At 39.3% G+C, this 26,965-nt stretch overlaps 1 protein-coding gene and 1 long non-coding RNA gene across 2 annotated transcripts; both read right to left on the bottom strand.

Moving 5' to 3' along the window:
• Positions 1-5,309: 5,309 nt before the first annotated feature.
• On the bottom strand, positions 5,310-10,273 carry LOC142376936 (uncharacterized). Its single transcript, XM_075460646.1, has 2 exons — positions 5,657-10,273; positions 5,310-5,324 (listed from the first exon to the last, which is right to left on the bottom strand). The coding sequence occupies exons 1-2, from the start codon at positions 10,271-10,273 to the stop codon at positions 5,310-5,312; spliced, it is 4,632 nt and encodes a 1,543-aa protein (XP_075316761.1).
• Positions 10,274-13,141: 2,868 nt separating this feature from the next.
• LOC142377874 (uncharacterized) lies at positions 13,142-14,486 on the bottom strand. The gene is made up of 3 exons (XR_012769564.1): positions 14,329-14,486; positions 13,659-13,721; positions 13,142-13,243 (listed from the first exon to the last, which is right to left on the bottom strand). It is a non-coding gene; the product is annotated as an uncharacterized LOC142377874 (long non-coding RNA).
• Between the last annotated feature and the right edge of the window lie 12,479 nt (positions 14,487-26,965).

The raw sequence follows: 26,965 nt of genomic DNA, 5'->3' as shown, positions 1-26,965 counted from the left end.
CTTGGCACATAGAATCTTCAGACCAAGCCGCACATAAGTTATTATGTGGATTTTTTTATTTAACTTCCGTGTAACCGCGGCAGCCAATCAAACTCCATGCCGACGCGCAAATGGGACATTTGGCCGTATCTCTGCGATGCATTGATGTATCGATGCCAAACTTGGTGCATGGACTCACGACGCCTTCCTGAGCAGCCCAAGCCTTGCCTATTGGGCCATTCTGCTAGGACCCCCACATTGCTGCTTGCAGCTATATTTATTCCTCTACTTTCTGCTGCAATTGAAGTCTATGGCAGCCCCATGAATGCTATGGTAAAAAGTTGTGAAATTTGGCACACATAATTAGCCAAGTGCCAATCACAAACTCAAGAATTTTCATTGCCCAAGAGCTTACTCTCTAGCGCCACCAACACGTCAAAGTTCAAAGTGCATTCAGCCTAATAACTTTTGACTACTTGGTCCGAATTTCAGAAATGAGGCATCGTTGGAATCCTTGGATCATGACGAGTCCAACGCACCCTATGACGTCAATTTGCGTATGCTTAGATTTTCCGCCATTTTGAATTTTATCAAAAAGCTTAAAAAAGCATTTCAGGTCACACAAATTGTCAAATCGTCACGAAACTTGGCACATAGACTCTTAAGACCAAGCCGCACAAAAGTTATCATGTGGAATTTTTAATTAGGTTTCCGATTTTCCATAAAAGCCAATCAAACTTGAGGTTGACGCCGCCAAACCGGAAGTGAGGTCATATCTTGGCAACCATTTGATGTTATGACGTCAAACTTCTAACACAGTCTCAAGACCGCTAAAGTAATAGGCCCAAGAAGTTTGGTGACGTTTGGCCAATAGGTGGCGCTATATGTAGCCAAAATGTCTTTTTGCTTATATCTTTGGACTCTTTGGTCCAAATGTCACAAATGAGATACCAATGGAATCACTGGATAGAGACGGGGATAATCCACCTCATGTCGTCATGTGCGCCATCTTGGATTTTCCGCCATTTTTAATTTAATCGAAAACATTCAAAACACATTTAAGGCCACGCCTATTGTCCAATCTCGACGGGACTTGGCACATAGAATCGTCAGACCAAGCCGCACATAAGTTATCAGGTGGATTTTCTCATTTCACTTCCGTTTGCCCGTGACAGCCAATCAAACTCTACGCCGACGCGCAAACGTGACATTTGGCCAAATCTCTGCGATCCATTGATGTATCGAGGCCAAACTTGCTGCATGGACTCAAGACGCATTCCTGAGCAGCCCAAGCCTTCCCTATTGTGCCAATCTGCTAGGCCCCCACATCGCGGCTTGTTATTCCTCCACTTTCTGCTGCAACGCTATGGTAAAAAGTTGTGAAATTTGGCACACGTAATCAGCCAAGTGCCAATGCCAAAGTCAGGAATTTTCATGGCCCAAGAGCTTACTCTCTAGCGCCACCAACACGCCAAAGTTCAAAGTGCATTCAGCCTAATAACTTTGGACTACTTGGTCCAAATTTCACAAATGAAGCATTGCTGGAATCCTTGGATCATGACGAGTCTAACGCACCCCATGACGTCAATTTGCGTATACTTAGATTTTCCGCCATTTTGAATTTAATCAAAAAGCTTAAAAAAGCATTTCAGGCCACAGAGATTGTTCGATTTTCACGAAACTTGGCACATAGACTCTTAAGACCAAGCCGCACAAAAGTTATCATGTGGAATTTTTAATTACGCTTCCGATTTTCCATAAAAGCCCATCAAACTTGAGGTTGACGCCGCCAAACCGGAAGTGAGGTCATATCTTGGCAACCATTAGATTTTATCACGTCAAACTTATAACACAGACTCAAGACTGCTAAGGTAAGAGGCCCAAGAAGTTTGGTGACGTTTGGCCAATAGGTGGCGCTATATGTATCAAAAATGCATTTTTGCTCATATCTTTGGATCCCTTGGTCCAAATTTCATAAATGAGGTACCGTTGGAATCCCTGGATATAGACGAGGTCAACGCACCTCATACCCCATGACGTCATCAGCGCCATCTTGGATGTTCCGCCATTTTGAATTTAATAGAAATCCTTCAAAAAGCATTTCAGGCCACTGGGATTCTCAAATCTCCACGGGACTTGGCACATAGAAACCTCAGACCAAGCCGCACATAAGCAGGAAAAACCATGAATTGTTTGGTAGTTCAATCATTGCCAATAGTTTGACACAGCATGAGTTGGCATTGTCCCTATTTCCCCACACCAAGCTATAACATTTGGTGATCTTTGACCTTTGGAAGATGTCAGTATTTTACGTAGGCATGTACTGTGTCTCAGCAATTATAATAATAATGATAGAAGACCAAATATAAATGATCAAGAGTATTTAAAAAAAAAATTTAATAACAAAAGAAACATACAAACAAAGATTATAAAAACAGAGTAAGATTGGAAGGAGAAAATTAAATTAATCGGAATTATGGACCAAAGGGAAAATGTGTTTTCAGGTTTGTCTCAAAACTATCTATAGTTGTACAACATTTGATATGAATGACGTAATCCCAGATCATGGGCATAACCACAGAGAAAGTTCCCCCGTTGTTTTAAGTGATAAGGGAATTAAGAGCAATGAAACACTCATTTAAAACAAACATCTTATTACATAGAGACTGTGCAGTATGTACAGCCAATTTGACTGCAGGAGCAGTCAGCACTTTCACCATTTATGAAAGTCACAAAAGCAGGCATGGAGGAGTTGATGTCCTGAACATTAGTAGCTGCAGAAGTAGTAGAGGAGATAGGAGACTGCTCCAGACAGTCTCGGTAAGTCTCTGCAGCAGACGTTAAAGCAGCCACATCAACCTGTAGAGCTTTGCTGATACGTCCACAGATCACATCAATCAGCTTCGGGCAGTCAAATTGAGTTGAGATGATATTCCATGCTGGTACTGATAACACAGTGTTGTCCTGTTGTTCGATGGATGTTGTTGCGACATGACCCTCGGTGCACGTACAATGCCTGGCAATGAACAATTTGTTGTGAGGAACAATTTACAAAACATGCATACTAGATAGATAGATACATGTTCCTCAGCAGGCTATTTAAAATAATAAAGCACTTCATTCATAGTGTTGCACAACATAGAACAATAACAATTAAAATGTCTCTTGGAACAGTGTGTATACTTACATGTTATGTCACAGGAAAATTTCTGGGAATCAGACTTTTGTCGTTCGGAAGGGGTACAGTGAAACAGCAGTCTTCAGGTAGGACCATGGATAGTAAAGGTTGATGACCATCAAAAGGTTCTGTGGCTGGTAAAATCCCTCGGTGGGCTGCAGATGTAAGACATCCATCTAGTAATGAATAAAACAAAGGACTTTACAGCATGAACATGTTACAGCATGGGCAGAATACAAAGGTTATACATTTATGTAAAGCAAAAGCATGAATTGATACTCACATAATAAAATTAAATCAAGGAACATTGAGTCAGACTTCTGTCATTTTTTTTCTTCAAATGGGTCTTGGACGGACAGGGCATAGTTTGAAATACAGAAATCAGGCAAGAACCACAGGTGGAACCCTACTGTGAGCAACAAACAGAGAATAATGTCTGTTCAATAAATGTTGTAAAAGACACATGAATTTCAAATTGTGAAAGTAGAGATACTCACCAAATTTTCATGACTGGTTCCAACAATCATATTCCCAAGAGTTGTAGTTTTTTCTTAAGTTCCAGAGCACAGATGGAGACACTTGAGCTTTGCTAAACACCAAGGATGCCAAAGCCAGAAGAGTCACAGCTGCTTTTGCAGCTTGTTTTGCTGATGTCCAAAAGTCTTTGCTTGTCTCATCATCAGTACATGCCATGGAATTGGAGCAGGTAGATAGGCAAGGTGTTGTGTCCACACAGCTTTTTAGGTTTTCGGAAAACATGATTTGTACAGTCCTTTGACATCAGGAAGCTTACAAACATACTTTTGTTGTGCACCTTAAAGAGGGCAAAATTCCTTAGTTGGCATTTGCAAAACAACTGTCCATTTTCTGATTTGAAATGCTTCCCTTCAGAAAAACAAATCCAATAAAAATTTTGTTTACATTGCATAGCATCTTTTGTTCAGAAAGTGATTGACTTTGTTGCCATTTCATGATGCAAATAGCAAAACACATCCTGCTCCACACACACAGAGTAATCCTTAAGTCATACTTAAGTCCATTACATATGCACAGTGATGAAATAAAAAACAACAAATGAACCAAAACAAGCCTAACAAGAATTAATGTTGAATGGAACACAGATAAAGAAAGTGAAAGTAAATGTGTAGCCTTGTATTACTCACTCAGGCACAGAAACAATGCAGTGAATGGTCCCATAACTGTCACATCAAATGGCAAATGGTCCCCGGGACTGAGGTTCCACACACTTGTAAAGCATGCCAACTAGCTGTAGGCATGGGCCGGTTACTGGTTTCAAGGTATGAAAAAGTCAAGGTTTCAAAACCTTTTCAAAACCCAAAGGTTTTTCACTTACTCAAAGCGGGCTCTTTCTTCTGGTGTCAAGGGGCGTGAACCGCTCCGCGGACAGTGGCAGGTGGGGAGTTTAACTGGGGCGGTACACCTGTCAAACGGTAACGCAGGTGTCCTGAGGCGAGCTCAGGGAGGACAGAAACCTCCCATGGAGCAGAAGGGCAAAAGCTCGCTCGATCTTGATTTTCAGTATGAATACAGACGATGGCTGAAGGAGGCGAGCCCCCTGAACTTTTTCCCCTGCCTGTTTTTTGGTTGCCGCATAGTCGTGCACCACTCAAAATTTGAAACTTTGCCTAAGGTTATCATACCGACAGAATCTCATACCGGCCCATGCCTACAGCTGTGGTCTCAAAACATAAAACTTATATTGGAAAATGGCTTACATACCCTCCCACGCCCTGCAAGGAGCCGTCCTCAATTTTAGCTCTCTCCTTGCGACCCACCCAAGCCCCAAGTAGCGGACGGTACATGTGTAGAACATCTAATGGTGAATAACTCACGGAGCAAACACAAATATTACAACAATGAGATAAGAATTGCATCATGAAAGCTGTAGTATGTTTGTACAACATCGACAACAATATCTCCTACATCTTTACAGTAAACATGATCTATTAACGTACCTCTTTCTGTTGTAGCTGCTTGGACATGTTGGGTGTATCCATGTTGTTCCAGGAATTTTGCCACAGTAGAAGATACAAAGACATCCTCATTGAAGTCTCCCATGATCATCTTCCTCCCTGCATGTTTCTCAAGTTCAAAGACAACCTGTGATAACTGCTTTCGAAACATGTCAATCTTATAGGAAGATGGCCTGTACAAAACAACAGCAGTCAAATTGACATGAGACATATGGAAATACAAACATTCCAAGTTGCATCTCTTTGGAATTGACACCTGCACATCAATGTTGTCTGAATAATACAAACCAACTCCTCCTCTTTGCTGTTGTTTCAATGCTGCAAAAACTGTGTCAGAGTCATCGTAACAGTTACCTCTTGGATTGTGATTAAAGACATACCCCGGTAGTTGTGGCTGGTCTTCGGTGTCTGCATTGAGCCATGTCTCTGTTAAACAAATACAGTCAGCTTTCATTAGGGTTTTGTGGGATTGCATGTCGTCAAAGTGAGCATTCAAACTCTGTACATTGTGAAGTGCAATCGTGCAGACCGGATCAACGTCAGGTGAACCAATACTTTTGAAGTTGAACTTTGGCAAGCTCTTCATGGCTGTGTCTACTTTGTCATCACAAAATATAGCTGTCTCTTTGAAGTCCTTAATAATCAGTCCATCAAGAGTTCTCACACGACTCAATGCAACATATGCTTGCCCTGCAGCAAAGATTTTGTTGAGTGATACAACAGCTCTGTCAACAGTAACACCTTGGCACTTATGTACCGTCATTGCCCAAGCCAGGGTGAGAGGAAATTGCCTTCGTATTCCACCAGCATTTGATACTTGATCCTCTTGTACCTCCACAATTGTAGAGCGTTCAGAGTTTCTTTTGGATTTTGACCTCTGCATCTTTCCAACATTAGGGTTTTCAAACTCAACATGGATAGCAATAGGAATGTCATCCTTATCTTCACCATTAATAATTTCCACAACCGTACCACACACACCATTGACGAGGCCGTCAGACACGTCTATATTTTTCTTCAACATCACCTTTGCTCCAATGCCCAAAGACACACACCTTGGCAAGCACGAGTTGAAAACCTTTGTATGGAAGCCTAATTTTGGTTCCATTCTTCCAGTTTTGGGACTCCGTGTAAAATCTTGGGCATCTATGCTGATTGCATCTGGGCAATGCTTTTGCAGTCTAGTGATATTGTATTTATCAACCTCTGCATTTGTAGCATATATGTGAATGTCTGTGGAGTCTTCACCAGTTTCACGTTGTTTTAATGCAAACACATCATGCCCACTGAGATGTTCATTCTTTTTACGAACTCTGAGACGATTCAGCATCTCCGCAAATTCTGCATTTTCTTGCCTCAAAACTTTGGTAAGCTCAGCCACTTCAAAGTTGTTGTCCCACATGTTGGCTTCTGTGTTGTCAGAAAAAAGAGGTGTGCCTTTGACAGGTCTCAACTGAAAGAAGTCACCCACGCAGATCAGGGAAACATTTGCAAACAAAGAATAATCACCAGTCTGTTTTATTTGACGTAGTCTGCCATGAACGTAGGACAAAAGACGGTGGTCAACCATGGACACTTCATCAATGATCAAAATCTGCAAGTTTCGCATTTTCATCCTTAAAGTATTTACCTTCTCATCACCAAGAGGTTGATATGGCAGCTTAACATTTGCACCAATGGAGAATGTACTGTGAATAGTTGCAGCACCAATGTTATATGCAGCCACACCAGTGGGCGCTGTAAGGAGCACAGTCAGATCATCTGGATTGTCAGAAATCTGTGACAGCAGTCGTGTAGATTCGTACTGGATGGCTTTGATCAAATGGGATTTGCCTGTTCCTGCTCCACCAGTAATGAACAATCGCAACGGTTCAGGATTCTGTCCAAAGAGTATCTGCAGACACCACCGACGTACAGCATAAAATATTGCCGCCTGCTCTTCATTCAGTGTTCGCAATAAACCTAGTGCAGCATCTCGGGGCATTGTCATGTGATTAGTTTCCAGAGTGCACGTTGTCTGTGGATTTGCTGTCAGGTCAGGAATAAGATCACCAACATCATCACTGCCTTCTTCATCATCTACAGCTTTGGGTTTCATATCCAAACAACTGAGACGTTCGCTTTCTGTTTCTGGACATATCTGAGCCCAAGCGTCTTCTAAATCAATGTCGTTATCCAGCAACTGTTTGGCTTTGTCAATCTCATCGCTTTCTTTTTCAAATAAAGCTTTGTTGGAGTCCACAATTGACTGCACTTTTTGGATGTCAGAGCCACATTTCACTGCACCAGTTGTGTAGAACTGTTCGTATGTTTCAAACTGAGGCGGTCTGAGGTGGAAGTCCTCATAATAAGGCAAAAACAGCTGCAGCAATGAATGAAAGTACTTTTCTGGATTTTTTGTGTGTGAAAACCTGGGATATCTCACAACAGCAGGCTGTGTTCTGGTCCTTTTTCTGATGAAGCCACGGTTGTTGTTCAGTTGTATTATGTCCTGTGATTCTCTTTGTGGTGAAACCTCAGACTTTGAAAGAACTCTGTACTGAGAGCAAAAGCTGGCAAGGCATAACTCCTCCATTTCTGCTGATCTGGGTCTGCTCTTGTATCTTTCCACCACATTAGTCATCCAAATGCTACTGTCATCATCAGGCTGTTGGAGCTGAGCTCTAGCTTGGAGCACATGCAAAGGCAAACTCATTCTAACAGGATTTTCACCAACAGGAATAAACTGTACATCACGAGAACATTCCTTCAAACGCATACGAGTCAAACGATACACTGCCTCTTGAGCTGAAACTTCTCTGTTGTGCAGGTAGACGCTGCCGAGCTGTTTGAATGCAGCTTTTGCATCAAGATTGCCATTCATCGCCTCCTTCTGTGCACGCTGTAACAGCAAACCCATTTCTTGCTCTGCTTTTGTGATGTATGACAGTATATAGACCACAACAGAATAGGCGTCGGTGATATACTGAATGTCCATGTTTCCTTGCCAAGCACGCAGTAAGTCTTTATTGTACTGGTTCACCCAAATATCAGATGGATTTCGCTTATGGACAATGCTTTTCTTTTTGGAACATATGGTGTATGCTCTCTCAAACAGGCCTTGATGTATCCCAAGAGACTCAAAAAAAGCATCAGCTGTATCAAAACTCAGGTCAGGATTGGCCAGCGCTGTTTTCACCTTCTTTATGATTGCATTGGCATTGGTATTTTCATCTTTTCCATTCAGGTCCTCTGAGTTCCCAGCTCTTGTAATGAAAGTACGGCTTGATGGAGGTCGTGGGAAATTGAATCGGCACACTGTATTTTTCTTACGGCATGTTTTTGAGTGTTTTGTGCTGTGTCTTTGTACGCTGCTCACAACCTCATGAAGCTCTGCATCAGACTCTGGTGGACTATCACAGGAAATGTATCTGTCTATGAAACGTACCACATCAGCATCACTGTCTTTATCAATCTTTGGTGCATCTTCCACCCAAAACAAACAGTGAACATGAGGAGAACCACGCTGTTGGAATTCAACTCGATAGAAGTAGTCCTTTATTTTGCCTATGGGTTCAGCTGGTGACAGGATTACATCACGAAGAAAACAATGCCATCGATAGTCAAACATTCTTGCTGCAGTAACTGGATTTCTTCCAATCAGCGCACATTTTTGAGACCAGTCAAGTTCCTCCACAGGTGTTTCTTTTCCTTCTAACCTCAAAAGAGAAGCAAGCATTTCGGGCCATCTCAGATCAGCACTTGACATGCTTATGAAAAACGTTGGAATTGACAGTTGTCGAATCATACTGAACAAATCTTTCTGTACTGCCATCCAGTAAGGTGGGGTTCCACGAATTCCTCGCAAGAACTTGTACCCTTCATCATTTCGTAATATTTTACTGAGTGAATCTGAGTTCAACAACATGTTTGATGCTTCTTTCAGAGATGATTTGCCGCCACCTTTGCGCATTGCCACTGATACACCAGATATGACTTGATGCACTTCTGATATGTACTGTGCATAAAATATGTAGTCTGTGTTGCGACCAAAACGTCCATCAGCGTTGAGAATGCGACAGTTCAGGTAACGTGACAGAGTTATTTTTGATTCCCTTTCATCGTGGAATGTAGGTCCACCCAATGGAAACAGAGCAGGAAAGCATTTGGCCTCGTTGGTTTTATCAGATAGTAAACGAACTGGACTGTTGCCTTCAGCTGGTGCCACGCTCAGTATATCCTGAAAATTCTGATCAATGATCTCTGAACCCAGATTGACAGGTTGCAATGATGTGTCTGACAAGAGGCCACTCTGGTCTTTAATGTAGGTCAGTTCCTCCTCTGCTTGCTCTTCCTCAAGATTATTTTCATCATCACTGTTATTTTCATTATCACTGTTAGCTGGCAGCTCTTGGTTGTCCTCATTTGCCTCACATTGATCACTTCCATTCAGAGTGTTTACCCATTCATCATTTAAAATTACATCATCATACCACTTATTGTTTGCCATCAAATACCTCAGTGCATTCCTTACACGATCAGTGTGGACATACATGTACTCATAATGACCTTTGTATGTCAACTTGCGTTTGAGTTTGACTCTTATCATTTTATCATCACACTCGTTCCTTGGCAGAATGTTTGTCACACTACTGTTATCAACAGGTACAGAGACACATGGACCATGGCAAGCTCTTTGGCGGCCTCGGGGCAAACACAGCAGCTTCATGAAGGGAATGTGACGAGCAATGAGATGTTCCTCCAAAGAATTCAGACATTTCAGTTCAGGTGGAATTTCATCCAAATGCATGTTGTTGGTGACACTCTCTTCTGGTAGTTTTCCTCCAAGCATTTTCCGATGACAGGAATGGCAAACCCATAATTTGCTGCAAGGACTATCAGACAAATGACATTCCTGCCCACATTCAATATCACAAACGTGTAAATATTGCAATGTTATACACCTCTTAGCCAGCGCAGCAACCTCTGGTCTTTTGCTTTCATAATGAGATCTTTTACACTCAATCACTTGTTTCCTGAAAAGTAAGCGATGACAAACAGAGCATACGTATTCAGGACCACAGCTTACGTCTTGACGAAACTGACTGATGACAAAGTCAATGTCTTGTTGCTTCTTTCTCATATTTGCATAAGTGTCACTGCTACTCTTAATTTTGTTTTGGCGAATTTCGTCATATTCATGATATTTCATCTTGCTTTTCTCGTTGATCTTCTTTTGAAACACGATGTTGCTCTTGTACTTCTTATGACTATAATCACGGACTTTATGTTGAAACACAACGTTGCTCTTGTACTTCTTATGACTATAATCACGGACTTTATGTTGAAACCCAATGTTGCTTTTGTACTTCTTATGACTATAATCACGGACTTTATGTTGAAACCCAATGTTGCTTTTGTACTTCTTATGACTATAATCACGGACTTTATGTTGAAACCCAATGTTGCTCTTGTACTTTGTATGACTGTAATCACGGACTTTATGTTGAAACCCAATGTTGCTCTTGTACTTTGTATGACTGTAATCACGGACTTTATGTTGAAACCCAATGTTGCTCTTGTACTTTGTGTGACTGTAATCACGGACTTTATTTTGAAATATGATGTTTGTCTGATAAGTGTTTTTTGAGGATTCACACTTTGATTTTTTTAAATTTGAATCAGTACCATATTTATTATTATACTGTGCAAGTTTACGTGCCTTGAACTGCACATCGGTTCCATAGTTTGTGTTGAAATAATCACATTTCCTTTTCCGAAACTCAGAATTCATGCTGTTCTTGTGAAAATGTTCAAGAGAAGTCTCACGTTTGGCACTCCTAATGTACTCACATTCATTATATTGCTTCTTTTGATTCTCAGTTTTTCGCTTCTTCACATTGATATCACTGCACCGTTGACGTTCTTTTTCTGCTTTCGTGTCTGACTCGGTGAACTTTCTTTTCCGCTGGGGTCTTAACGTTCCCTCACCAATAGACTGGCATGTTCCGGCACAAGGACTCTGCGTATTTCGGTTTTTAACGCATGTTACAACCTCATAATGATTGGCGGTGTGATTTAAATATATACAGTTCTGAATGCATGGGCGTACAGTAGGTCTGTGCATGTTCCATCTCCCATCATTTAAGGTGAAGATAGTAGTTTGGAATAAATCGGCAGCAGCAAATATGTCGATCTCCTTTGCCCAGGTCCCACAGTAGTGTATCCTTGATTTTGTTACATAGTCCTGTACAGATGTATATTCATCTCTCAAGTAAGTCTCAAACTTATTGCTGTATTTCTGGAGGTGTTTCGTTACAGCCCGTCTAATTTTCAAGTGCTTCTCTTCATTGCTACAAATGCTAAAGGCAAGGCTGCGGTAAAAGCAATTCCCATCTGGCTTAATGCTTTGTATCTTACAAGGACAGCCCATATCATCAACACTGGTTGTTGCCTTCAACGCTTCAACATTTTCATTTGAAAGTCCAACAGCTTTGCACAGTGTATCCTGATCACTGCGAGTTAAAGGTTTAAATGCCTGCTTTGGGACATTTGTGTCAGTGATAATTACGTCATCGCTGTGTGTTTTGCAAGTTGTCTCGTGCAGTTCAAAATCCCCTTTTATTTGAGCACGTTTAGCCTTTTCTGCAGAAGTCTCTTTTCGATTTACCTTTTGTCCAGCACCATTACGTGCAGCCTCTGATCGATCGATTGTAGCCGTCAGCTTGGTGTCATCTTTACCCAACAGAGTTTCAGGAACACATTCAGGCTTCTGTGAAACATTACTCACGACACGTCTCAAAACATCGCTGTACAAAGGTTTGGTATTCGGGTTCGATTCACTCTTTGTGGACGCAGTTTGGTTGTTTGCATTACCTGGAACAGCAGTTGACGTTACTGAGCAACTTGTAGCCGTCTGACGTTTGTGCAAACCTTTTGATCCTGTTACCACATCGCTGTACAGCTGACGTACCTTTGCATGTGTCAACGTAGCTGTGTTACCTCGGGATGTGTCGTTCTGTGATCGCCGTTCATTGCCAGTTCTGGTTACCGCAGCACTCACTCCTGTTACCTCAAACCGTGGTGTACTTACGCCAAACGATTGTGCATAATCATACACAAAGCTGACCAGTGACTGTGCGGAGCTAAAGTATGAAACACAACTTACCCTCTGACCTTTGTGATTAACCCAGGTGTTTGCATGAGAATTAACAAAGGCAAATCTGGTCTCTCCATTCACGATGGCACAAGTATTTCCACAAATAGTCAACAAGCAAGCATCATGACTGAACAGTGCGCGCTGCAGTGCTTCATCAAAAGGCAAAGCCACATCACATAAAGCAGGATCATAATTGTCAACACACACAAACCCAGTGTAAGAATCTCCAAAGTTTAATGCAAAATCACAATTCCACACCCTGTGTTGTCTAGGCAATTCTGACACAGCAATGTAACCCCTTCCTTCAACATGGTCTCTGATTTGTTCATGTGCACTCATAGACTTGTACAACAGAGTTCCTTTTATTAAAACATCATCCAGATCTCCAGTTTCCCAGGTCCAAACGTTCTTCATCTTGGATTTCAGAACAGCTGTCAGACTGATGGCACCGCACTGCTTGTTGCCCACGTTACCAAAACGCACATCACCTTGATGAAAGGAGCCCGTCAGGAAAGACCTCTCTGGAAAATCAGGCTGAGTCAAAGTAACACACTCATTAGTAACATTGGGTTCATTCATGCAAGATGCATTATTTGAAGATAGCTTGATAGCACAGTCAAGAGAGAGAGAGCTTGGAGATTCAGTTTGGAAAGAAGTTTTTTGCAAATTGGTAGAGAACTTTTCAGCACTTGTTTGAGACTTGTTAGAGAACTTTTCAGCACTTGTTTGAGAGTTTGAGAGTGGGGAGTCTGCAACGTTTCTGTATTGAACATTTCTGTATTGAACATTTCTGTATTGAACATCGTATTGAACATCGTCATGAACATCAAAGTCATACGCCTTTTCAGGCCAGCTTGATGTTTGGGCTTTCCAGGTGCAAGGACGCCCAACCTTGCTTCCAGGAGACCATAAGTCATCCTGGGTGCCAGTCGCTGCTCTTTTGGTGGAACACACCTGCAACACACAAATTGAACAGCGTTATTTACACATAACACACCTCATTCTTGCTGTTTTTAAGCACATAATACATCACGCCCTCCGACATCTCATTTGAATTTTCCTACAGTCAATACACAACCTCACGTACTGTTTTTACACCTCACTACATCAACTGGCATGTGCTGCTTTTTGTAGGAGAAAAAAAAAAGTAAAAGATTGCATAGCACTGAGATTGCATTATTCCCTAAGAAGGGGAAAATTACAATGTCACTTGTAAATTTATTTAATGTAATTAAATAAATAAATTTACAAGTGACATCACTTATTTTGCATAGCTGCCTGTTTTCCTTGAGTTAGTGCTATTAACACAACTATTCCTTGCACCAGACCCTGTCAATCAGTGGTAAATTGTAGACGTGTGAAAAACCACCTCTGAGAGCTCACGATCAGCCAGTCTCTTCTTTGCAGCCGCAGATTTTTTGGAACGTCCCATCTGCAATACACGCGTGGAAATGTACACTTTGACCCTTTTCCCAAAAAAACAACACGCATCTCAAAAATGACATTTCTTAAATATCAACCACAAATTATTTGACTATGTATATATCATGTACTGGTCTATAACTTTATTCAGTGTGACCATGGCATTTCACTTATTCATGGTGAAGACATGAAATATTTTTGCTTACACTATACTTTTTTGCTAAACATCAATACTTATAATGAATTCTAAGTACTTTGTGTAACAATCCTACCATTAGTACTTCATACATTCAAACTCCACCATCACACCTATGCACAACAAACCGCTTTTGACACTTCCTTCCATTAGTCGGTCACAGAGTACTACCAATTCAATATATAACATATATACATATACACACTGTGTTGTCACTTAGGCTAACTGCCATATTTCCACATTGCTCTTTACATACTGACTGCACATAACACTTCAGCAAAGCAAAGACAAGCTAGTAGCTAGCAATACTACTCCAAGTTAGAATACTATTTTTCTATATTTTTCATAAAAGACTTGAAAAGAAAAATCTAAGACAAACGCATTTTACCACATCAACATCTTAGTGTATACCTTTACTCACCTTTACAAACAGTAGTATCCTGTATCAGTACCTAAAACATACAAAAGTAATTAGTACCAAGCTCTGCAACACATTCAAAAGGTTATTATATGTGAAATTGCAAACCTGGTGCACATTAGACGGCCACTAGCTACAATTTACTCTACATTGTAATTACTCTCATTACACATAATGATAATGGTTATTTAAAAATAAAGAAAAACATTTGTCCTAACATGCAACATAAATATCCAAAAACCCAAACATTTTTTTTTTTTAAAATTCATTAAATCTAGTGCTTTCCTTATGATATTAAAACATGAGGTAGGCATAGGCTAACTGCCATATTTCCACATTGTTTATGCTATGTTTCTGCATTAAGCAGACGCTTTTATCCAAAGCGACTCAGAAATGAGGATATAACATTACAGCTAACATCAAAGCTAATAAGCTACATAGAAGGAAACCACTTTCCAAAGGGGACAGGGTGATAGTGTACAAATACAGTGCAGGCATAGAGGGAAGTACAGGGTCAGTGCTAGGACATGAGATTATCTCTGAGGGTCTTCCAGAGTTTCTTGAAGATATTCAGGGACGCCCCTGTTCTGGTAGCGCTCGGTAGGTCATTCCACCATCGCGGAACAAGACGTGAAAAGAGTCTGGATCGTCTTAAGTGTGTACATTGCTCTTTACATACTGACTGCACATAACACTTCAGCAAAGCAAAGACATGCTAGTAGCTGGCAATACGACTCCAAGTTAGAATACTATTTTTTCTATATATTTTTCATAAAAGACTTGAAAAGAAAAATCTAAGACAAACGCATTTTACCACATCAACATCTTAGTGCATAACCTTTACAAACAGTGGTATGCTGTATCAGTATCTAAAACATAAAAAAGTAATTAGTACCAAGCTCTGCAACACATTCAAAAGGTTATTATAGGCAAGGCAATTTCATTTATAGAGCACAATTCATACACAAGGCAATTCAAAGTACTTCACAGCTACACAAGAAGGCAATAAAATCATTAAAAAGAAATAAAAAATAATAAAAATAAAAAATAATAATAAAAATTAAACCCATTCAAAATAATCATTAATTAATTTATAAGTGAAGAGTGCAGATAAAATACTTTCAGGTGTCATATGCACAGCTAAATAGAACTGTTTTCAGCCTGGATTTAAACATTGTCAGAGTTATATGTGAAATCGCAAACCTGGTGCACATTAGACGGCCACTAGCTACAATTTACTCTACATTGTAATTACTCTCATTACACATACTGATAATGGTTTTTATAAAGAAAAACATTTGTCCTAACATGCAACATAAATATCCAAAAACCCAAACATTTTTTTTTTTTAAATTCATTAAATCTAGTGCTTTCCTTATGATATTAAAACATGAGGTAGGCATAGGCTAACTGCCATATTTCCACATTGTTTATGCTATGTTTCTGCATTAAGCAGACGCTTTTATCCAAAGCGACTCAGAAATGAGGATATAACATTACAGCTAACATCAAAGCTAATAAGCTACATAGAAGGAAACCACTTTTCAAAGGGGACAGGGTGATAGTGTACAAATACAGTGCAGGCATAGAGGGAAGTACAGGGCCAGTGCTAGGACATGAGATTATCTCTGAGGGTCTTCCAGAGTTTCTTGAAGATATTCAGCGACGCCCCTGTTCTGGTAGCGCTCGGTAGGTCATTCCACCATCGCGGAACAAGACGTGAAAAGAGTCTGGATCGTCTTAAGTGTGTACATTGCTCTTTACATACTGACTGCACATAACACTTCAGCAAAGCAAAGACATGCTAGTAGCTGGCAATACGACTCCAAGTTAGAATACTATTTTTTCTATATATTTTTCATAAAAGACTTGAAAAGAAAAATCTAAGACAAACGCATTTTACCACATCAACATCTTAGTGCATAACCTTTACAAACAGTGGTATGCTGTATCAGTATCTAAAACATAAAAAAGTAATTAGTACCAAGCTCTGCAACACATTCAAAAGGTTATTATAGGCAAGGCAATTTCATTTATAGAGCACAATTCATACACAAGGCAATTCAAAGTACTTCACAGCTACACAAGAAGGCAATAAAATCATTAAAAAGAAATAAAAAATAATAAAAATAAAAAATAATAATAAAAATTAAACCCATTCAAAATAATCATTAATTAATTTAAAAGTGAAGAGTGCAGATAAAATACTTTCAGGTGTCATATGCACAGCTAAATAGAACTATTTTCAGCCTGGATTTAAACATTGTCAGAGTTATATGTGAAATTGCAAACCTGGTGCACATTAGATGGCCACTAGCTACAATTTACTCTACATTGTAATTACTCTCATTACACATACTGATAATGGTTATTTAAAAATAAAGAAAAACATTTGTCCTAACATGCAATATAAATATCCAAAAACCCAAACATTTTTTTTTTTAAATTCATTAAATCTAGTGCTTTCCTTATGATACTAAAAGATGAGGTAGGCATAGGCTAACTGCCATATTTCCACATTGTTTATGCTATGTTTCTGCATTAAGCAGACACTTTTATCCAAAGCGACTCAGAAATGAGGATATAACATTACAGCTAACATCAAAGCTAATAAGCTACATAGAAGGAAACCACTTTCCAAAGGGGACAGGGTGATAGTGTACAAATACAGTGCAGGCATAGAGGGAAGTACAGGGTCAGTGCTAGGACATGAGATTATCTCTGAGGGTCTTCCAGAGTTTCTTGAAGATATTCAGCGACGCCCCTGTTCTGGTAGCGCTCGGCAGGTCATTCCACCATCGCGGAACAAGACGTGAAAAGAGTCTGGATCGTCTTAAGTGTGTACATTGCTCTTTACATACTGACTGCACATAACACTTCAGCAAAGCAAAGACATGCTAGTACCTGGCAATACGACTCCAAGTTAGAATACTATTTTCTATATATTTTTCATAAAAGACTTGAAAAGAAAAATCTAAGACAAACGCATTTTACCACATCAACATCTTAGTGCATAACCTTTACAAACAGTGGTATGCTGTATCAGTATCTAAAACAAAAAAGTTATTAGGACCAAGCTCTGCAACACATTCAAAAGTGAAATTGCAAACCTGGTGCACATTAGATGGCCACTGGCAACAATTTACTCTACATTGTAATTACTCTCATTACACATACTGATAATGGTTATTTAAAAATAAAGAAAAACATTTGTCCTAACATGCAACATAAATATCCAAAAACCCAAACATTTTTTTAATTCACAAAATCTTGTGCTTTCCTTATGATACTAAAACATGAGGTAGGCATAGGCTAACTGCCATATTTCCACATTGTTTATGCTATGTTTCTGCATTAAGCAGACGCTTTTATCCAAAGCGACTCAGAAATGAGGATATAACATTACAGCTAACATCAAAGCTAATAAGCTACATAGAAGGAAACCACTTTTCAAAGGGGACAGGGTGATAGTGTACAAATACGGTGCAGGCATAGAGGGAAGTACAGGGTCAGTGCTAGGACATGAGATTATCTCTGAGGGTCTTCCAGAGTTTCTTGAAGATATTCAGGGACGCCCCTGTTCTGGTAGCGCTCGGTAGGTCATTCCACCATCGCGGAACAAGACGTGAAAAGAGTCTGGATCGTCTTAAGTGTGTACATTGCTCTTTACATACTGACTGCACATAACACTTCAGCAAAGCAAAGACATGCTAGTAGCTGGCAATACGACTCCAAGTTAGAATACTATTTTTTCTATATATTTTTCATAAAAGACTTGAAAAGAAAAATCTAAGACAAACGCATTTTACCACATCAACATCTTAGTGCATAACCTTTACTCACCTTTACAAACAGTGGTATGCTGTATCAGTATCTAAAACATAAAAAAGTAATTAGTACCAAGCTCTGCAACATATTCAAAAGTGAAATTGCAAACCTGGTGCACATTAGATGGCCACTGGCAACAATTTACTCTACATTGTAATTACGCTCATTACACATACTGATAATGGTTATTTAAAAATAAAGAAAACATTTGTCCTAACATGCAACATAAATATCCAAAAACCCAAACATTTTTTTAATTCACAAAATCTTGTGCTTTCCTTATGATACTAAAAGATGAGGTAGGCATAGGCTAACTGCCATATTTCCACATTGTTTATGCTATGTTTCTGCATTAAGCAGACGCTTTTATCCAAAGCGACTCAGAAATGAGGATATAACATTACAGCTAACATCAAAGTACAGGGTCAATGCTATAGGACAGTGTTTCCCAACCCTGGTCCTCAAGGCACACTGCCCTGCATGTTTTCCACGTTTCCCTGCTCCAGCATTCAAATAATTGGGTCAGGTCTTAAAGCTCTCCAGAAGGCTGAGGACGACCCATTCATTTGAATCAGGTGTGCTGGAGCAGGGAAACATGGAAAACATGCAGGGCAGTGTGCCTTGAGGACCAGGGTTGGGAAACACTGCAAGTATAGGACAGGAGATGCTCTCTAAAGAGCTGGGTCTTTCCTGTTTCCACCATCACACCTGTGCAGGAACAAACCGCTTTTTGACACACTTCATTCCACTGGTCATAAAGATAGGTCTGATTCTAAATGCAACTGCAGAGCTTAAAGTGTAATAAAAATCCTGAGCATCACAATTCAATATATAACATATATATTATTATACACACTGTATTGTCACTTAGGCCAACTGCCATATATTGCTTTTTGCATACTCTGACTACAGTTACACTTCAGCAAAGCAAAGACACACTAGCAGGTGGCAATAGTGCTCAAAAGTAGAATACAGCGAACCCACGTTTTTCGCGGGGGTTACGTTCCAAAAAGAACCCGTGATAGGCGAAATCCGTGAAGTAGAAACCTTTTTTTTTTTTTTTTTACAATTATTATACAATGAAATACTGCATAATGCATTGAAACCAAAGAACAAAACCTTTTTACAGGCCCAAGAATTTGTTTAACAAATAAAAGTACTGTATAAACGTTGTTGTTTTTTTTTACAAATAACTACTGTAGCCTACTGTAAAATAATCATTTTAATCATCAATACGAATATCTGAGACACCGAAGCATACAACCTCCACAGACCACCTGAAATGTCTCAAATCTGATAATCTACCCGTGTGGGTCTTCTAATTTTTTTTAATTCCCCCCCCCCAATGTACGAGCTTCTAAAACCTAGTCTGACTCGCAATTTACTCCAAAAAATGGTGCAACAAAGTACTTTATTTTGATTCATGTCGGATGATTACAGAGAGACCAACACAGCGACAGAGAAACAGACAGAGCGCACATGACACAGACACACAGACAAAGACACTCAGCGTAACAATAATAAAAGAACCAGCGCAAGCATCGACAATGCTGTTATTACTCAGACAAAAAAGTTATTCCCCGATTATTTCTCAGCGGTTGATACAACTTTCCACTATTGTTTCATTTTTGAAGCGGACATTACAAGCTACGCATTCACGCCACACCTTCATCGTGAGTCGCTCGCCACTCGTGCAGGGGACTGTTACATATCCCAATAATTCACCAAGATGACATTAAGTGAAACAGTCACGATCATTTTTATCGCGTTAAATTTCACCAAGATTTATAGTTATGCCGGAAACAGTTATTACATACTAAAACAAACTACAAATTTCGCCTGATGTTATACTTAAGCCAAGGCACACTAAATCATCAACAATTATGACATATTCACAACAAGTTATTTTTCTTACACAACTACAACATTTTAAAATAGATTGGGTTGCAATTAAATATCACATTCACGAAAACAACAAAGCCTGCGGGATTTCATGCCACTCAAGTCCCACCGACCTGAAATCATGCAAAAACCATTTTCCAGCTACATAATTCTTACCTGGCGTCGGCCATTTTACCATTCACTAAGCTACATGATTGCCACGTGCTGGAACGCAATTCCTAAATTCAGCCGTCCCGCACAGGTGACAAAGAGTAGCCTAACGGAGAAACTCTGCCTAGTTTTATATCATCACATTATTTTTGGCTTTCTCAATAACATTATCGCTGACACCACAAGATAAAATAAAACGTTATTACAGCTCAGCACATAAGCAGCACCTCACCTGTGACAAGCTCCTGCCGTAATGAATCAAGGCACACTAAATCATCAACAATTACGACATATTCACAACAAGTTATTTTTCTTACACAACTACAACTTTTTATTAAAATAGATTGGGTTGCAATTAAATATCACGAAAACAACAAAGCCTCGCGGGATTTCATGCCACTCAAGTCCCACCGACCTGAAATCATGCTATTAGCAAGTAGCTAACTGAACAATTACTTCAAGTAGAAAATGCTTCAACTTTCAGTCAACATACCACAGCTACCTACCATGTAATTATGCACGCTTACTACCAGCCCTCGGATGCTCTTCACTAACGCTATGGAACAACGCAAAAACCATTTTCCAGCTACATAATTCTTACCTGGCGTCGGCCATTTTACCATTCACTAAGCTACATGATTGCCACGTGCTGGAACGCAATTCTAAATTCAGTCGTCCTGCACTGGTGACAAAGAGTAACGGAGAAACTCTGCTTGGTTTTATATCATCACATTATTTTTGGCTTTCTCAATAACATTATCGCTGACACCACAAGATAAAATAAAACAACGTTATTACAGCTCAGCAAATAAGCAGCACCTCACCTGTGACAAGCTCCTGCCGTAATGAATCAAGGCGAAGAAGATTCTCCAAAGTGAGCCATCCGCAACCTTATCAAAATAAAGGTATTTACCTGTGATAACCCTTCACAATAATTACGTTAAAATCCCTGCATGAATGTGCACATAAAAACATCAAATTATACAAAACTTAGTATAAAAAAGAAGTATATCAGTCTTGCTAAAATAATTGCTAAAATCCTTTTAAAAATATATATATTTTTAACCCTTAATCCCAATTTATGTCATGATGCAACTTCCTGTCATGGTATAAAAAAACACAATGAATTATTTAGTTTCAATATACAGAATGCAAACTGGATTATTGATGGTTTGCTTATTGGCATTTTTAATTACAATTCCGTTTGCCAATGAAACTCCGAGATGGCGCCAAACCGGAAGTGAGGCCTTTTTTTAATTTATTTTTTTTATCATTTTTTTTTATTGCAATTAAAGAACAATGACAGAGACATGGTATGACAATAAGGCAAAACAAGGATATAACAATGTAAAGGACCATTTAGATTAGGTTAGGCTACATTAAACAACTAAAAGAAAAACCAACAATAAACAAAACTAGAGGAATACATTAAAGGATAAGACCGTTTTTTTGACATTGGGCCCTTGATTTCACATTATAACATGATGTTCTACTCACCCCTGCTTGTTGTTGGTCATTTGGAGCTGTTCCGAAGATATTCGCGAGGCGTCTGGCTGCTCTCTTGAGATATTCGGCCATGAAACGGTTTCCTATGGGCAAGCTTATACAGGCACAAACTATGCTGTTTATAATTTATTAATTACTGTACATTAGCACTGGTAACGTGGAGGTGCGTCGCTTACTTAAAAAGGTTACTAATTTTGTATTTTAGCCGAATGAATAAATAGGCAGCAGGTCTGTGGGCTGTCTGTGGCAGTAGCACGAGGAGGACGTCAGTAACACCCACTTTACGACAAAAAAAAAATCAAAATTACAGTAACCCGGATTTTTTTAAGTAAGCGACGCACCTCCACGTTATCAGTGCTAATGTACAGTAATTAATAAATTATAAACAGCATAGTTTGTGCCTGTATAAGCTTGCCCATAGGAAACCGTTTCATGGCCGAATATCTCAAGAGAGCAGCCAGACGCCTCGCGAATATCTTCGGAACAGCTCCAAATGTTCAACAACAAGCAGGGGTGAGTAGAACATCATGTTATAATGTGAAATCAAGGGCCCAATGTCAAAAAACCGGTCTTATCCTTTAAAGAACATTCAAAAGTCTTTCATTTTTCTTATTATTTACAAACTTAAGAGACTTGAAAAGAAAGGACATTTCTAACATAAAAACATTAAAGAAAGGCTGATTTTTCTGCCATTTTTGTTTATGAATAAAAAACTTAGCTTGCAAAATATAAAAGTTAACTAAAATTTCAAACGATGGATCTATTGAGTTTTCATAGTAAAATAAAATATCTTTAAGAGAGAAAACATAATGGCCATGCTGTGCAAAAAGATAAGAACTGAGGTTTGCTAGAAATTGTTTCACTATATTACAGTCAAAAAATAAATGTACAAGAGTTTCACCTTCTTCATCACAAAAAGAACAATTAAAACTTAAGTCTGTGTGTTTGGATATATATACATTTGTAGGGTAAATCTTGTGGAGAATTTTAAAATGACTTTCTTTTATTTTATTTGTTATACAATATTTATGAGGTAGCACCAGGTGACTTTTAATTACAAGAGCTAATCCTTGAGGGATTGCTTTGATTACTGTGTTAAATTGACCGAAGGGTATAGGAAAGTAGTACCGTGACAAAAACTGCTCATATGTCAACAAAGTGCCAGGATTATCAAACAATGAAAAAATATTACATATACAATGTTCAAACCACTAAGGGTAAAATAAAGTTTTGTTTCTTACAGTGATGTCAGAATTGTTCCAGATAAACACTTTATGGGGGGAGAAGTTATGAACAAAGCACATTCTCCAAGCAAGTAGGCATTGCCTATGGAAATTAAAAAGGTTAATAGGCAATTTAGATGGGACAAAGTTGCACTTAAGAATAAAAGAAAGCACCTAATTTATTGAATATGTGATTAGGGATAAAAAAACACAGTGAGTTAGGTTGTAAAAGGCATCTTCGAATCCATCCAGTCCTGAAGGAATCAATTGTGTTAGAGAAGTCTAAAAAGTCTAGACCTCCATTACCTTTACAATCAGTCAGCACTTCCTTCTTTAATTTATGAGGTTTATTTCTCCATATGAAATCCAGAAATATTTTGTTGATCCGTTTTATTGTTTGATCCTTCAGAAATAGGGAGAGAGGGGGATAAACAAAATGAGAAAGACCATCTGCTTTAGATAGCAAAGTTCTTCCATATATACTTAGATCTCGTTGTAACCAAGAATTAAAGATGTTCTTGGCTTTTATTATTTTTCCTGCCAAATTCAGTTCCTCTCTAATCTTGGGATCCTTAGTTAATTGTATTCCTAAATATTTAACTGTTTGCTTTACTGGGATGTTATCCAATACTGTGTCATTGCATTCCTGTAGGGGTAATATTTCACATTTTGAAATGTTCAACTTGAGACCTGATGCATTAGAAAATTGCTCTACAAGAGCCAGCACATGAGGAAGTTGTACTTTATCTTGTAAAAACAAAATCATGTCATCAGCCAGTTGCGATATTTTGATTATCCTCTCAAAAATGGTTAGGCCCTTTAAATCAGGATCATTAAAGGATAAGACCGTTTTTTTTACATTGGGCCCTTGATTTCACATTATAACATGATGTTCTACTCACCCCTGCTTGTTGTTGGTCATTTGGAGCTGTTCCGAAGATATTCGAGAGGCGTCTGGCTGCTCTCTTGAGATATTCGGCCATGAAACGGTTTCCTATGGGCAACGTTATACAGGCACAAACTATGCTGTTTATAATTTATTAATTACTCTACACTAGCACTGATAACGTGGAGGTGTGTCGCTTACTTAAAAAAATCCTGGTTACTGTCATTTTGAATTTTTGAGGTAAAGTGGGTGTTACTGACGTCATCGTCGTGCTTCTACCACAGACAGCCCACAGACCTGCTGCCTATTTATTCATTCGGCTAAAATTCAAAATTACATTAACCCGGTCTTATCCTTTAAGTATACTTAAAGCAAGAAGCTCTGTCACTCATAAAAATAAAAAGGGAGAGAGAGGACACCCTTGCCTTATTCCACACTCAACATTAAATCTTTGGGTAGTGTATGGTTAACTATTACAGAGCTGTTTATGTCATTATAAAGTGTCTGAATTACATTAATAAAGGGTTGACAAAGGCTTTGTAAAAGTCTAGCAGTAGCATGAGAGCTTCAGAGTGTGGAAGTGAGGCCATATCTTGGCAACCGTTTGATTTTATGACGTCAAACCTCTATCACAGACTCATGACCAGTACGGTAAGAAGCCCAAGAAGTTTGGTGACGTTTGGCCTATAGGTGGTGCTATATGTAGCAAAAATGCAGTTTTGCTCATATCTTCACAAATGAGGTACCAATGGAATCCCTGGATGCAGACGAGGTCAATGCAACCAATAACGTCATCTGCGCCATGTTGGATTTTCCGCCATTTTGAATTTGATCAAAAACCTTCAAAATGGTTTAACCGCAACAGCCAATCAAACTCTACGCCGACACGCAAACGGGACATTTGGCCGTATCTCTGCGATGCATTGATGTATCGATGCCAAACTTGTTGCATGGACTCACGACCCCTTCCTGAGTGGCCCAAGCCTTCCCTATTGTGCCATTCTGCTAGGACCCCCACATTGCTGCTTGCAGCTATATTTATTATTCATCCGTTTCCGCTGCAATTGAAGTCTATGGCAGCCCCATGAACGCAATGCGAGAAAGTTGTGAAATTTGGCACACGTAATCAGCCAAGTACCAAAGCCAAAATCAAGAATTTTCATGCCCCAAGAGCTTACTCTCTAGCGCCACCAACACGCCAAAGTTCAAAGTGCATTCAGCCTAATAACTTTTGACTACTTGGTCCAAATTTCACAAATGAGACATCGTTGGAATCCTTGGATCATGACGAGTCCAACGCATCCTATGACGTCAATTTGCGTATACTTAGATTTTCCGCCATTTTGAATTTTATCAAAAAGCTTAAAAAAGCATTTCAGGTCACAGAGATTGTCCAATTATCACGAAACTTGGCACATAGACTCTTAAGACCAAGCCGCACAAAAGTTATCGTGTGGAATTTTGAATTAGGCTTCCATTTTTCCATAAAAGCCAATCAAACTCGAGGTTGACGCCCCCAAACCGGAAGTGAGGCCATATCTTGGCAACGATTTGATGTTATGACGTCAAACTTATAACAAAGACTCAAGACTGCAAAGGTAAAAGGCCCAAGAAGTTTGGTGACGTTCGGCCTATAGGTGGCGCTATATGTAGCCAAAATGCATTTTTGCCCATATCTTTGGACCACTTGGTCTAAATGTCACAAATGAGGTACCAATGGAATCCCTGGATAAAGCTGAGGTCAATGCATATCATGACGTTATCAGCGCCATCTTGGAATGTCCGCCATTTTGAATTTAATCGAAAACCTTCAAAAAGCATTTCAGGCCTCTGAGAGTGTCCAATCTCGACGGAACTTGGCAAATAGAATCTTCAGACCAAGCCGCACATAAGTTATTATGTGGATTTTTTTATTTCACTTCCGTGTAACCGCGGCAGCCAATCAAAATCCATGCCGACGCGCAAATGGGACATTTGGCCGTATCTCTGCGATGCATTGATGTATCGATGCCAAACTTGGTGCATGAACTCACGACGCCTTCCTGAGCAGCCCAAGCCTTGCCTATTGTGCCATTCTGCTAGGACCCCCACATCGCTGCTTGCAGCTATATTTTGAGTTTTATTTCTGTCTTGACCTACCCTCCTTATACCGCCCTGATTTCTCTGGCAAGTGCAGTCAAGCTTAGCTTCGCTTTGTAATACAGCTAATATCCAACCAGCTGATCCTTGGGCATTAGTTTCTTTTTTGTGTGCTGTTTAACACTCGAACTACCAAGGCAGTCATTTTCACTGCTTTCAAAATTTGCAACGTCATAACTCTGTTTAAAAAAAAACTATGTACCAATAGGACCCTGACTTTTCCTAAATATGTGTATATTTTATTCTAACATTGTTTTACCATTAAAATTTCAAACTACAAAAAAGATCTGAGTATTACTACCTCGAATTACCATAGCAGTCAAATTGACTGCATGCTTTTTACATGGGGTGTCATATTTTACTATTTGCTACATTTTCCCACTCTTTTGTCCTGCTCTATTGTCTCTTTGTTTTGTATGCTTTGTGACTCTAAAACATAGTTATAAATTCACTCTAAACCCTAGAGAGACAAAAATGACAAGTAGAAAGATATGACTGTTTTGGAGGCTTGATGAGGAAGAATCCGACAGAGGAGCAGGTTCAGAGAGTGATGTCTCTTGGTGTCTGGAAGAAGCTCAAACATTATAGTTTTCATTTAGTGTCCTGTTGTGTTTTTTACCTATGGTCATTATATACAAATAATGACCATAGCAGTCATTTTGACTGCTATGGTCATTCTAGTAGTTGCAGAATTCTGGTAGACCGAGTGTTAAACAATCACACCTTTTTTATTAAACTCTAAAATGTGGTGGCAAACATTATGGCAGTGCAAATACAATGTTAGCAGTCATTAGCTTGATGTCGATTACTCAGCAGCACACTGGTTCAGTTGTCCAGTGGTTCTTCCAACACCAATGAATTCCTCTGATGAATGACATTTTTTCCGATCCTTGTTCTTACTTTGATTATTAGGCTCATAATTGTAAGGCTGTGGTCTGTGGCTGTGTACGTGCATTCACATTTTCTATTTCCTCAGCATCAAAACTCCTTTATGGATCCATATATA

The sequence above is a fragment of the Odontesthes bonariensis genome, chromosome 3 (genome assembly GCF_027942865.1).
Source record: "Odontesthes bonariensis isolate fOdoBon6 chromosome 3, fOdoBon6.hap1, whole genome shotgun sequence".
Taxonomy (NCBI): Eukaryota; Metazoa; Chordata; class Actinopteri; order Atheriniformes; family Atherinopsidae; genus Odontesthes; species Odontesthes bonariensis.
Note: the sequence above shows the minus strand (reverse complement) of the source record. Positions and strands in the feature narration are given on the sequence as shown.